The sequence below is a fragment of the Gasterosteus aculeatus genome, chromosome 21, assembly GCF_964276395.1.
Source record: "Gasterosteus aculeatus chromosome 21, fGasAcu3.hap1.1, whole genome shotgun sequence".
NCBI classification, from domain to species: Eukaryota; Metazoa; Chordata; class Actinopteri; order Perciformes; family Gasterosteidae; genus Gasterosteus; species Gasterosteus aculeatus.
The window spans coordinates 12490258-12502776 of NC_135708.1; the positions used below are offsets into that span (position 1 = coordinate 12490258).

Genomic DNA, 12519 nt, shown 5'->3' on the forward strand with positions numbered 1-12519 from the left:
AAGAGGTGGGAGGTAGCCCCCAGCCCAACCCTTCTCTTCTCTCGTCAGCCCAGGAAAAGGCTTCCCTCAGCTGGGGCGCGTTTGGCCCGGGGCTGGGCTCACTGGTGGAGGTTAACTCCAGCATAAATAAGCATCTTTGGACTCATTACAGGGATTAGAGAGTAATTCGCCTGCGAGGAAGGAGACGACTGCCAGGGTTTTGGTACAGTTTACTACAGTCTTATAGGGGCGAGGGCCCTGGAGATTACAGAGGGAGAGAGAGAGAGAGAGAGATGGGGAGGCAGCAAAAGAGAGAAAGGCCAAGGGAAAAGAGAGGCTAGCTGCGAGTGTGCGCGCGTGCGTGCGCGTGAGTCAATCCAAGCCCACGGCTGCCCCCTTGATCTTCAGCATGTTGGGGTGCTGTGAAAACGGATAATGGGAGTTAGAACGACCGGGCCTGTCTAGAGAGAAGTGTGCTGATTGTTATAACTTTCCCCTCATCTTTCTCTCTCTCCCCACTTAACTAAATAAACACCCAAGAGGTAGCACTCTATCAATTTTAATGATGTTGAAATACTATTTAGGCACAAAATACACAACAAATGCTAATTTGGCCATGATGAGCGGCATCAGAAATTCCTCCCATTATTAATTCAGCTGACTTTCTGCATTTTTCATCAGAACAAATATTCCCATTTCAACACACACACACACACACACACAGGAGCATAAATCAACATGTTCACTCATCAAATATATGCTGTGTGGTTCTCTGTAGTCGGTCCAGTGCACCAAAGACAAATAATTCTGTCCAAAGTCCAGTTGGAGAAATGGAAGGGGCAGAGAATTGTCAATATATGCACACATATATTAAACATAGCATCTCTATGTGTGTTCAGGAAAGTCCAGTCATGAACTCACACACGACGACCTCGCGAATATATGGACTATGTCTTAATATACTTCAGTCTTTACAAAATATTCTTACATGAAAAAGTTTAATTATTCATCTCAGTTTAATTCATGTGCAGGTATAAATTGACAAAATAAACTCATGACAGCTCCTTTAAATCACTGCTCCGCCAATCATCTCCACCTCCATCTTGACCGGCTCCGGCCGCCCCGCCTCTGCTCCACATCTGGGGCAGGTGAGGCCAGCGTCTGCGACGCTGTGGCTCTTGATGCAGTAGTAGCAGAACACGTGGCGGCAGCCCACCGCGTGGGGCATGGTGGGCCACTCCCCGCACAGCCCGCACTCCTTCCAAGCGCCCGGCCCGCCGGTCGCCCCCGCCCTGTCGCCGCCGTCTCCCCCCAGGACGACCGAAAACACGGCCGCCTTCAGTTTCCTGGTGTCGACCAGCGGCAACAGGAAGATGAGGAACTCGGCGAAGCCGTGCCACAGCAGCTCGCGGTTCATGTACTGGTAGGTGACGTCCCGGGCCACGTCGGGCTGGCTGAAAACCGCCCGGGCTCCCACAATCCTTTCGGCCAGCGCAGGGTGCCGACCTTTCCTCAGGAACGCGAGGAAGTTGAGGAGGGTCGCGAGCTGCGCGACGCCAGAAACAAGGCTCAGGATCTTGCGCAGCAAACCGCCGTCCCTTTCGGACGCGGCCCCTCCGGGGCTCAGGCGCAGCAGCAGGCCGTGGGAGCGCTCCTTGAGCCAGCGTGGGCCCGCGGTGAGCAGGGCCAGACCCAGCTTCTGCCTGCGGGACAGGGGTCTGTAGCGGGGGGACGGGGAGAGGGTGTTGTGGTAGCGCAGACTCAGTAAAGACTGGCCCACGGTGGCGCTGCGAGAATAAAGCGTGAACCGCCACAGAAGCAGATGGAGCAGAGCCTTCAGTTCGGGCTCCAGCGGCGTGAGGAGGCCCGGGCGGCAGTTGTGGAAGCACTGGGAGAACTGGGTCCATACCAGCTGCTCCAGGGACGAGTCCAGCTCGAGGGCGTCCAGCTGGCTGATGCGCAGTACTGGGGTCTGCGCGCCGGCATCCACCGCCGGAGCAGATCGCTTCACGCCGCCCTCGCCTTCCAAAGCTGCGGGAAAAAGAAGTGTAAGTGTGATAAACTATTTTGCTAACTCAAATAATACACAAACATAAAAAAAAAAAAATGTAGATGCCATAATAGTTTAAACACACACACAAAAAGGTGATTGTTGACAAAATAAACTCATCGTTCATGCGGGAATCCACATAAGTAATCAAGTTTATCATTAACCAATGAAACTGGAGAGTAAAAAAGTATCCGCAATATCGGCTAAAGCTTCAACAATAGTGAATTAAAATCCTCCAAAAAATGCCGATGATCAAGTATTAATAGGAATAAGAATAGTGTCTCGTGACTTTACATTGTTATATACCCTATAAACCTACTGGCAACTCCATACTGACCTATTAAAAGCAGCTACATGAACAAACTGTGTACAAAGGGACAACTATTAAAAGGACAACCTGGTTATTGGGAGGAACGAGGCCCTGGAGGTGAGGCCCATCCTGTTAGGAGGGTTATTTCTTCTTCATACATAGGAGAGGAAATCACTTTTCACATGTAAAACCCGTCCTTAATGCAACCTTTGAGCTGCGCAATGCCGAGGAGCAGGGGGTCTTCGACTGCTCTCTCCGGTGTACAAACTCACACAATCCAACACACACACACACACACACACACACACACACACACACACACACACACACACACACACACACGGGGCGAAGCTCGGGGGCTCTCGGTGCCGGCTCCCTCTGGAGATAGGGGGGTGTGTGTACAAATCACATCACTAGGGATTAGGCTAACGGCACAGTCTCTGGTACACCGTAAACATCTGCCAAATGTGGAACTATTTTTCCTCCCTCCAGAGTCGACTCCATACGGGATCCCGCCATTGTGCAGTCGGGGCTGCATGCGTTTCCAAAACTGCTCAGTTCCCCCCCCCCGGTTTTATCTGCCCTTTCCCTCAAATGAAACGCTTAAGAAGTGGGAGACTAACTAAGGCAAGGGGAGACAGAGAGAGGGAGAGAGAGAGGGAGACAGAGAGGCCTTTTTCTGACAGTGGCTTTTGTGTCTCTCTGAACAGGATTTGTCACGAGGCTTTAAAAGAGATTTCAGCCGGGTAAATATGGCAGTTTTGACAGAAAGGGAGAGAGATGATGGTCACTTTAGACGTTTCTCGAGAAGGTAAAAAAAAAAAAGCATTTAAATATGCGGTGGCAATGCTGGGGTTTACCGTGGCGCACAGGACCAGCTGTGTATTCATGATGTTTCAATAGAGCCAGGATACACCGTCCAAATAACTTAGAATTAGCAAATGAATGAAAAAAAAAAAAAAAAAGAGTGAATTCACGCTGAAGTAAGCAGGTGTGACAAATTCATTGAGCTGCATTTGAAATGCTGCCATGTTTAGCCACCAGAACCTCCGCCTGTGACGGAAGTGGAGTTTGGCTTAAAAATAAATAAATAAAAAGGTAGTCAAACTGTGTATGCAACCAATAAACAGGCTCCGTTTGTTTAGCTTAATCTGAAAGTTTCCCCTTGATGGAGATTATGTTCCCGTGAGTGTGTGTGTGACTACGTACGTCTTCACGGGTAGCCTTGATCTATGCAGAGCGCTCACACATAGCTAAATGAATCTATCGGTGCATGGTAACACACACACACACACACACTCACTCAGGCAGGTGGCGGAAACCCCCGTCACAGCGGCAGCAGCCCTCTCAAGGGAGAGCAAACCCGGCCGGGTCCAATATTCTTTTCAAAGCCTTTTATCGAGCAGTTTACAAGTTATGAATGAATATGTTTTATTTGGGGAAACACGGTATTGACAGCCACCTATCAATAGTAATGTGACTATTGTCAAGGGTCTGTCAATATTAATGTAATTATGATGTAGAGGGATCAGAGGGATGCGAGAGTCGGGGGCCAAGTAACATCTCCTGCCCGCTGCCATATCAATAGCTGGGATTGCTATTGACGGCTTCCCTTCAGACTCGCAGCACTTGCCAAATACATAACAAGCGGACACTTCAGTCAATGCCAGGCTGCCTATAAAAATTAAGCATTTGAATTTACAGGGCTCCGACCGCGGACGGCTGGAAATCCATGTTCCTTATGTAATGGCCAAAAGTCACAGTCGATGTCAGTGTTTGCAGAGCGCGGCGGCGTGGCGCCCGATGGAGGGGGCCGCCGCGCGCAGCAGACGGGGCTCTTCCCCCGCAACCGCGCACACATCATGCGATTTATTGACTTGATAATTGTCCCGTGGGTCAGACGACAAACCGACACGGGGACAGAAAAGGCCGCCTCGGCAAAACGACAACCGGTCGCTGGACACCAACAGAAAATCTTTCTTTTTTTTTTTTGTTTAAGAACTGTAGAATAATAAAAGGGTATTTTGATTCAGGTTGGATGGGTTTTCTTTTTCTTCTCTACCTCTTCCCTTAGTCGGTGCATCTTGTTGTCAGAACAAAGATAGCACACTGACTCAGGGCTGGCGGCCATAGCTTGCAGACAACAACAACAACAACGCCGACGCCGACGACATCCAATCTACGAGGGAACACACCCGAACACCGCCTGGAGGCAAAAGAAGGGGGCCACGACCAGCGAGGCGAAGGAGAGACGAGGCAACAAAAGCGCACGGCGCGTCGGGCTGAAGCCTCGCAGCTGCACCGGGTCCTCTGGAAAACAGACAATGGGCTGTAATGACAGGAAGACGGACAAAAGAGACACACACGCGTCAGGGCGTCGCGCTGCGAAACCCCCTCCGCCACGAGCTCTCAACTACTGTCTGCTGATACAGTGAAGAGGGGGGGGGGGGGTGGGGCAAAGAAAGCTAAAAGGAGAAGAAAAAGGAAGGAGGGGGTAAAAGAGATAAGCACCGACCTCCCCCTCGGAGACGACCTTGGGACTGACGCTCACAATAAAAATAAAAAAAAGGAGGAGGGAACATTCCTGCGGCGTCCGCGGCCCCTCCGAGGTGCGGGCGCCCGGTGAGCAGCCCGTAGAGACAGGAAGGCTGCGCTTTCTTCTTGACCTTGGCTTTGGTGTCCAGGGAGGGGACGAGGGGGTTTAGTGTAAGGGGACTAAAGACCGAGGGATGCAGGGGGGGGGCTGTCATTCCACGCCGTTTGGACGCCGTGTGGCGAGGTCGCCATCAAGGCGTGGGGCTGAAATGCCTCTGCACACTGCTGTGGTTGTTAGTATGATATAGTTGCTGCGTGAACGTTGACTCGTAGCAGGAAAACAAGGCTCTGAATTTGGCGGATTACAAACTTTACTTTTTTTCTTGTGTTGCTCATGTAAATTAATTTGCGTAAAAGCTCTGGTGAATAGAAGCTATTTCTCAGAGCACTGCGGTCTCACCGCCCCCCCCCGCCCACTCTCTCCCCCTCCCTCCCTTTATTGCCCTCCTTTCGCCAGGAACGAGTGCAGGCCTATTAGCCGCGGCCTTCTAATGTCCTCGCTGTGAAAACGGATGAGAATGTCAGATTTAGAACTTTTAAAGAGAGTGATGTCATACAGCAGACCACAGGCATTACGGGGACGCTAAGATTGCCCAGGCGGTCCCCAGACTAATTGTTATGAGTCTGTTTCATGAAAAATGAATGGCGTTCAAATGCGGAGAGGGGTCTTCAGGCTGTGTGGGTGTGCGTGTGTGTGTGTGCGTGCCGCGCACTAATGCTTTATCAAGGCGCTCCCCTTTTTTGTAATCACCCAAGACTCCTCGGGGGTGAGGGCCGAGTTAATGCCTGAACACAAGGAAAATACACATCAGTCGGAACAGCTCGTCCGGCATAGGGGGAAATCTGCTCTGCTTAATCTGGTTTGCTCAGAAGGTAAATTATTTAAGAGAATTAATTGATTTCATGAGTAGAAAGGTTGAGTATGCTGGGGCTGTGTGAGTAATAAGTACAGGCATTTGTTAACAAAAAAAATAAATAAATTAAAAAGTAATAAAAGATTCAAAGGGCAGAGGCACAATGACTGCGAAAGAAAAAGTAGAACAGCTAATAAATGAGAAGTGAAGTGTCTTTCTTCGGAGTCACGGAGAGCTCTGTGGCCTCACCTCACGCAAATGAAACACATTTAGTCATTTTCTGTTAAATTTGTGTAACAATTAAATTGAGTGTTTGGGGGAGGGGGGATTCTAACAGAGGTGAAGCCCACTGCAGGAGGACCCACTGTACAGACCCTTCTTTTAGGAACCTCTCTGTTATATATACACACATGGCTGAATTTGGAGAATGGGATCGATGCCTCTGCAAACTGTACCTGTGTCATCTCAACATATTATAGGCAACTTGGCAACATTGCCAGCCAAAATATACACACACAAGTGCAGGTGCACTGTAAATATGAACAATACTGATACTTGGAGATAATATGTTATTGTATAGAGCTAAATGTAACTATTTGAGTACACTGCAACGGTCTGGCATTTCCTATAGGTCTGATAAGCATTGGTTCTAGAGCAGGACAGATCATTTTGGAGCTTATAAAATGGAAATAATCCAAATAAAATCCTATAACTTGTTGGTCGGAAGCAGAGATGACCGTTACATGTGCCATCATAACGGTTTTTGTTCCCTTCAAGGACTAAAACAATGAAGTTAATTCTGGAGGGTGGAATTCTTTCCGAATGAGTGCACAAATATCCCCTCCTGCCTTCATCACTTCCCTTCATCTTTTAAACTGCATAAAATGACCTCATGACCGAGTGACATCACAGCGCAATTTCACTTCAGCGATTCCCTCAGAAACACCCTCATTATACAAAGTGTTCAGCTCTGGAGCCAAATGACTATACTTTAATCCATGCTCCTCATTATGACATTGTTTCTTAATTATTTTATTTTTTAAAGCCAATGCCCATCAGTCGTTAACAACAACAAAACTCAAATCTGCTCCATTTTGATAAGGAGGCCAAAGCCTCATGTGATAATCACAGAGGGGATTAGGTTTGGGGCGGAGGGTGCAAGTGCAGTCAAAGCCAGTGGAAAGGAGAGAGATAAAGTAATGATTAGGATGAGAGAAGTGAGTAACGTTAGTCTCTTGGAAATCAATAACATCAACTTTACCTTGATTTGCAGGGTGGAAGGTTTTGATCTCTGCCACTGATTATTTATTTAGTGGAATAATAAAATAACGTGCAGAGCAGTAAGACGCAATATTCACGGCTGCAGGTTGCAAATATACCAACCTGACTAATGATGAAAACCTCTTTATAATAGTTGTATTTACTACACACATCCATATCGATTTGATTTTTAAAGCAAATTTGCAGGTGATGGGGGACAAATATAAGCTCCGGAGACACATGACAGACAGTAGACAACAACGAGGTGATATTATTCCACGAGTCTTTAAAATGAAGAGGTGGCGCATTTAAGCTTTCCTGGGGGAATAACAGGATGTGTAAGATACATTATTCACGCCTTAATGTTCGCCAGACAACGCAAAGAAGTTATATTTACCCATTTGTGTTCAATGCCAATCCTTCCTGATCAGACGAAAACACCCCGCATATCCGGGTTGTGCGGATATGCCCCGCCTTCTCTGGAAAACCCACCAATGGTCTGCAGCTACGTCACGATTAAGAAGCCCATATGGTGCAGATGAGCCAATCAGATCACACAGCGCCATCGTAGCGGCAAACGGCATGGTGAAGCGGTGAAGCGTCGGTCAGAAATAACTCATGATTCGTTGTACTAACGTTTCATAGCGACCAAGTCGTAGGTAAAGACACGGTAATTCACATAGATTATCACAGATAATGTCACACATGCGGTTAAAATGTCGCGCATTGTCTTGGTTCAAGTTACTCAACTGTGGCAAATGAACCTATATGATAAAGCTGTGCACAAACTCCAGTTTTTTCGAGCCATGCAAACAATTTAGCATAATCGAAAGGACAACATAACGAGGGTCGGGATATCCCGAGCCTGCCCTCTCCCTCCACTGAGCGGATGATGGTTACATCCGGGATCCTGGGATGGAGACAAACGACATTAAACAGCTTGTACAAGCACGAGCAGAGGACCTGCAACAGGTGAGTTGGTTTCTTTCTACCTGGGTTACTTCCCAGCCTGTATCACTGCAGCTTGTATTCTTGGCTCAAGTGAACTATGGTTTGAAAAAAAAATGGTCTCCACAGGAAGTGCACGTTTCTTCTTGCATCTGTTGTCATTAGCTCGTCATCCCTCCCAATAAAAATCAAAGAGCATCCTGTCCCGACCGTGACTCGGGATGAGCAGATGACCTCTGTCCCGTCGGACAAATGACAGGAGGAAGCGCAGGGGCGCTTTCATAAAGCCGCAGCACTTGTAACAGGTGGCAAATTGCATTATGTTTCCATCTGAGCGGCAGGGATCAGGAACACGGATCCACATTCATATTTTTAAAAAAAAAGCGAGGTTTCTAATCATCCGGATTGTCATGTGACGTCGTTTAGCTGCAGAATGTAGCCTGCGTGAGCCGGGCTGTGCATCAAAGCAAGTGTAACAAGGTTTCGGAGATGGCTTTCGGTCAGCCGGGCCCCAGTCGCGGGCCGGCGTAACAAGGTTATGTGTTTGGAACTCAGGAGCTCCCCGATGCTAAAGGATGATGTGGACAATTAATCAGAAAGCTTGTCCATTGAAAACGCACAGCCCATTCATCCATGAACCCGTTGTCCGTTTATGATGTTTCCTAACATGTTAAAACAACCTCCCGATTATAGAATTCGCATGAAGCATTTCTACGCTCATGCTTCACGGCAGTGATCAGTGTGAGGGGCCGAGCTGGAAGGCACGAGGAGCCTCAGGTGGAATTTCAAAAGGAGGGTTTTTAATCACATAAACATTTAGCAATCAATTAACATGATGTGTGGAAGAGAATTCTGGGCCCACAAAAGAACCCACCAGGGGCTGTGCTATGCTAAGTTAGCGTAAACCAAATAAAATCGAATATACCAACGAGAAACATATGATACACAACTAAATTCATTAAATCAACAAAAGAAAACGGTTACCAATAAAAATATTTTAGCAATTAGCTGAAAAAAAGCACCAATCAAGAAGCAACCTATGAAACCAGTGAGCCGTGATGCTGCAGGTGTGGCCCCCGGTGGCTTTCACATCTTTTATAACCCAAAATGCCGCGGTCATACATAACAGAGGTATTTTCTGTTTCACACCCATATATGCAGTATCAACCCTTGAATGCTACTTTGTGACTACAATGTTTGGTGAAGTCACATCGGTGTCGTATTGTGCACCAGAGGACCATGGTGACTTTTTTTTGGCTTTAGGGGACGGACGTTTCATGAACACAGACGTACAGCCGCTCCTCATCCTGAAATGCAGCGGCACTCCCTTTTTTTAATCATTGTATGTGTAACCAGCCTCCACAATCCCTTCAAGAAACAAGTGTTTTAGTCGTTGAACAAAAAAGGTGCGATACCCTGAAAGACTGCACCGAAGGAGTGTGAGGATTTGATACATGATATCGTCGGTGGAGCAAGTTCAGGTGACCTTTTTCTTTTCTAAAGCATTAAATGTAAACCGAGAACGGGCTTTCTTCCAGACACAACGCTGCAACAGTCAGGAAATGACATCTTTCTGAGGTCGCTGTGACCCCTAATAAACCAAACCATGACTAGAGCAGGTGAATATGTTCCACAAGAGGCAACGGAGCGGCTGTTCGTGTGATGAGGGACCGTCGTCTGTTTTGATATCCTGCATGTTGTACACCGCTTCCCTCAAAGGCGACGTGTTCGTTTTATTTATTTTTTTTAGGCTGAGCACATTTGCCCATCACCACACTTTCTCCCCGTCGTGGTCAGATGTGTGTTTTTGTCACAAACTATTGATTTTCCCCTCTCCTCGTGTGGGACTCTCCTAAAGACACAAGAGTTTGATGAAGAAGAAATAAAAATCCAAGATAAAATGTTGTTATTTTGTTACCCTGCTTGTCTGGGAGCTTTCATGCCTCCCTGGCGAGGCCGTCGTCGTCGTCGGAGGCGTGTAGTGCTTGTTTTTCTGTGTGTCAAAGTGAGAGCTGACTTCACTTTGACATTTGATGACTCTTTGGGAAATTATGCATCTCACTTCTGTCAACTTGAAAAAAAAACAGATTTGCCAAGAGGGTGTAGTTACATTTAGAGATCAGAGGAGATGGCAAACTCTCTTTCTCTTAGCCTTAGAGAAGAACATGTTTCTAAGTCTAAAGAAACTACGTTCATATTGTAACTGATTAGCTACGAAAACACCCGCCATGGCAATAGTAGTAAAACATACCGTGCAGTTTGCCGCCGCTGACCTCCAGAATGATCAGGGGAAACGACCCCCCCCCCCCCCCCCCCCCCCCACACACACACAGGCTAAGTTAGGCAGTTTTGGATGATGGATGGATAGAAAAGCATATGTCAATAGGATGACACGTCTGCTCATACACCAAATCTATATGAAAACATCAAGCGGGCATTAAAACGGATGGATTTGTACAACCGAGAGAAAACGATGAATAAAAAAAGAGACGTCTTTTCCTTTTCTTTGTTCACACATCTCAAAGTTTTCATGTGCTTAAGAGTTGAGTACATGAAAATCCCTAATTTTTTTTAATACAAAGAAGGATAAGCATAGAATAATAACGTAGAAGAGCAACTGGGACAAGGATGGACAACAGTTTTTCTTTTTCTTTTTCTTTTTTTACTAGCAGAAATTCTTTACTGAGACAGAAATCTGTGTGCAAAAATGCTCCTTTCATCATCACCGCTTGGTGTGGTGACTTTAAGGTATTGTTCCATTTCAGTTCTGGCCGGGTCTCCATCAATATTGGCTCTTCTGAGTGGAGTTTGAACACTGAAAAGTAAATTATGGCCTTTTACCCATCAAAGTACTTATCTGCTATTACGGAGAAGGTCAGAGGGATGTGCCTTTGTGCGCTCTCTGCGCCGGTCAGGAAGATCATTGAAATACAATGCTTTGCATTTCTTAGTTTTTTTTTTTTCTTCCATTTTTAACTTTTGAATCCGCACGACATTCTTTTAGCAACACAACATTAAATAACACAATCTCCGCGGTTCCTCCTCCATACGCACGGCTCAAGTGCCTTTACATTCACTAATATCTATTCTTTGTTGTTGTTGCAAGCTGCAGTGCAAAAAGACATGTGTACTGAACAATGGCGATGGCCTTGATCAGTTCTCACATGTTATTATCAGCGATTTGAATTGGAGGATCGTTTATTAAGCGCTCTTGCGGATGCTAAAGAAATACCGTTAAAGAAGGAATAGTTAAAGGAAAAACGATGTAAACGAGTCCTTTGGTTCATTTAATTGCACCGTTTTGTTATTGTTTGTGACGGCTGCAGCCTCACTTGACCGTCAAGGAGACACCGTGTGTCCGAGCTGTCCATCCGTCTTCCTCGCTTTTTAGAATCTCCATTTTCACCCGTCTTAAACGATGCTCTCACTGTCTGTTACTGTGTGTGTTTGCGGGGTCTAGATTGGTAAACAAATACAAACGAATGGACTGTTTCACTCAACAGTCTATTAGGACAGCCGGGGGACAACAGTGTGTTTCTGCTCTGATGTCCATAATGTGAAATCCAATCAAATGAAGAGCATTTAGAGCTACTTATGGACCGTTCCACCATGTAAACGATGCAATGAGCTCCGTAATAGGAGCTTGGCTAACGTCTGATTGAATCGTAGTGTATGGTCTTGTTGATGCACAATAGGGTCGAACTGTAATGGACACTAAACAGAGTTTGTTTCGTGGTCATAATGTCATGAAATCCAAGGCTTGCGTTCTCCTTTCTAGACTCCGGCGATTTGCCTGTTGTTCGTTTGTCATCCATCGGCGGACGGATGTAGCTGCATTCAGTATAAACCTGAATTAACGGGTACTTTCTCAATAGGTCTAAATATCTATTTTAACCCGTGGTTACGGGGCAGTATCGCCCGTACCCGTAGCTTCAGATCAGTTCGGAGGTCATTGCAGAATCACCTTAAAATACATTCAATCTCTCCTCTTTGGATGTGACGCTACTGACTCGATCAAGCCCATCAGTGTTGTGGGTGAAAACTACATCCAGAGTGATTTCTGTGAGCTTCCTTCCATCCTGAAGTGTAGTTTTCATTGACACGGCTCACTATGGACACATCTGTGTTTTTCCCAGTTGCAGCAGGACTCTGAGAATAATAACTTTTTATTAGGTAGCCCTCTAAACTGTGGGGGGGGGGGGGGGGGAAGAAAAAAAAAAAAACATGGAAAATGCTGAACTTTAATTCTGTTGAAAATAAAAAGCATTGTGTGAGCCCAAAGATTTTGGAAAGTTCTGGGGACCTTCCTCATAGTCATTTCCTTCCAGTCATCTGGTTTATTCCCCCGTGTTGGACAGCTTTTGGGCACCTTAAGGATAAGTAATCATGTAATGCAATAAAATTGTCACTTTATTGATCTCGGTAGTAATATTTTTTCCCCCGTACGTCATTCAAGGCAGGTCATGGGCGCGCGGGCAGTTACAGAACAACTTCTGGAGCAACTCTTGTTGGCCAGATGGTGG

The 12519-nt window shown here is 46.5% G+C and overlaps 1 protein-coding gene and 1 long non-coding RNA gene across 2 annotated transcripts in view; one reads left to right on the forward strand and one right to left on the reverse strand.

Moving 5' to 3' along the window:
• Window positions 1–522: 522 nt before the first annotated feature.
• pex2 (peroxisomal biogenesis factor 2) lies at window positions 523–7548 on the reverse strand. Its single transcript, XM_040167636.2, has 2 exons — window positions 7446–7548; window positions 523–2010 (listed from the first exon to the last, which is right to left on the reverse strand). The coding sequence occupies exons 1-2, from the start codon at window positions 7447–7449 to the stop codon at window positions 1046–1048; spliced, it is 969 nt and encodes a 322-aa protein (XP_040023570.2). The 5' UTR covers window positions 7450–7548; the 3' UTR covers window positions 523–1045.
• A 54-nt stretch (window positions 7549–7602) lies between these two features.
• LOC144389991 (uncharacterized) overlaps window positions 7603–12519 on the forward strand; it is a 38780-nt gene continuing 33863 nt past the window's right edge. The window contains exon 1 of the long non-coding RNA XR_013454037.1: window positions 7603–8020. This is a non-coding gene — a long non-coding RNA (uncharacterized LOC144389991). The remainder of the gene's footprint in view (window positions 8021–12519) is intronic.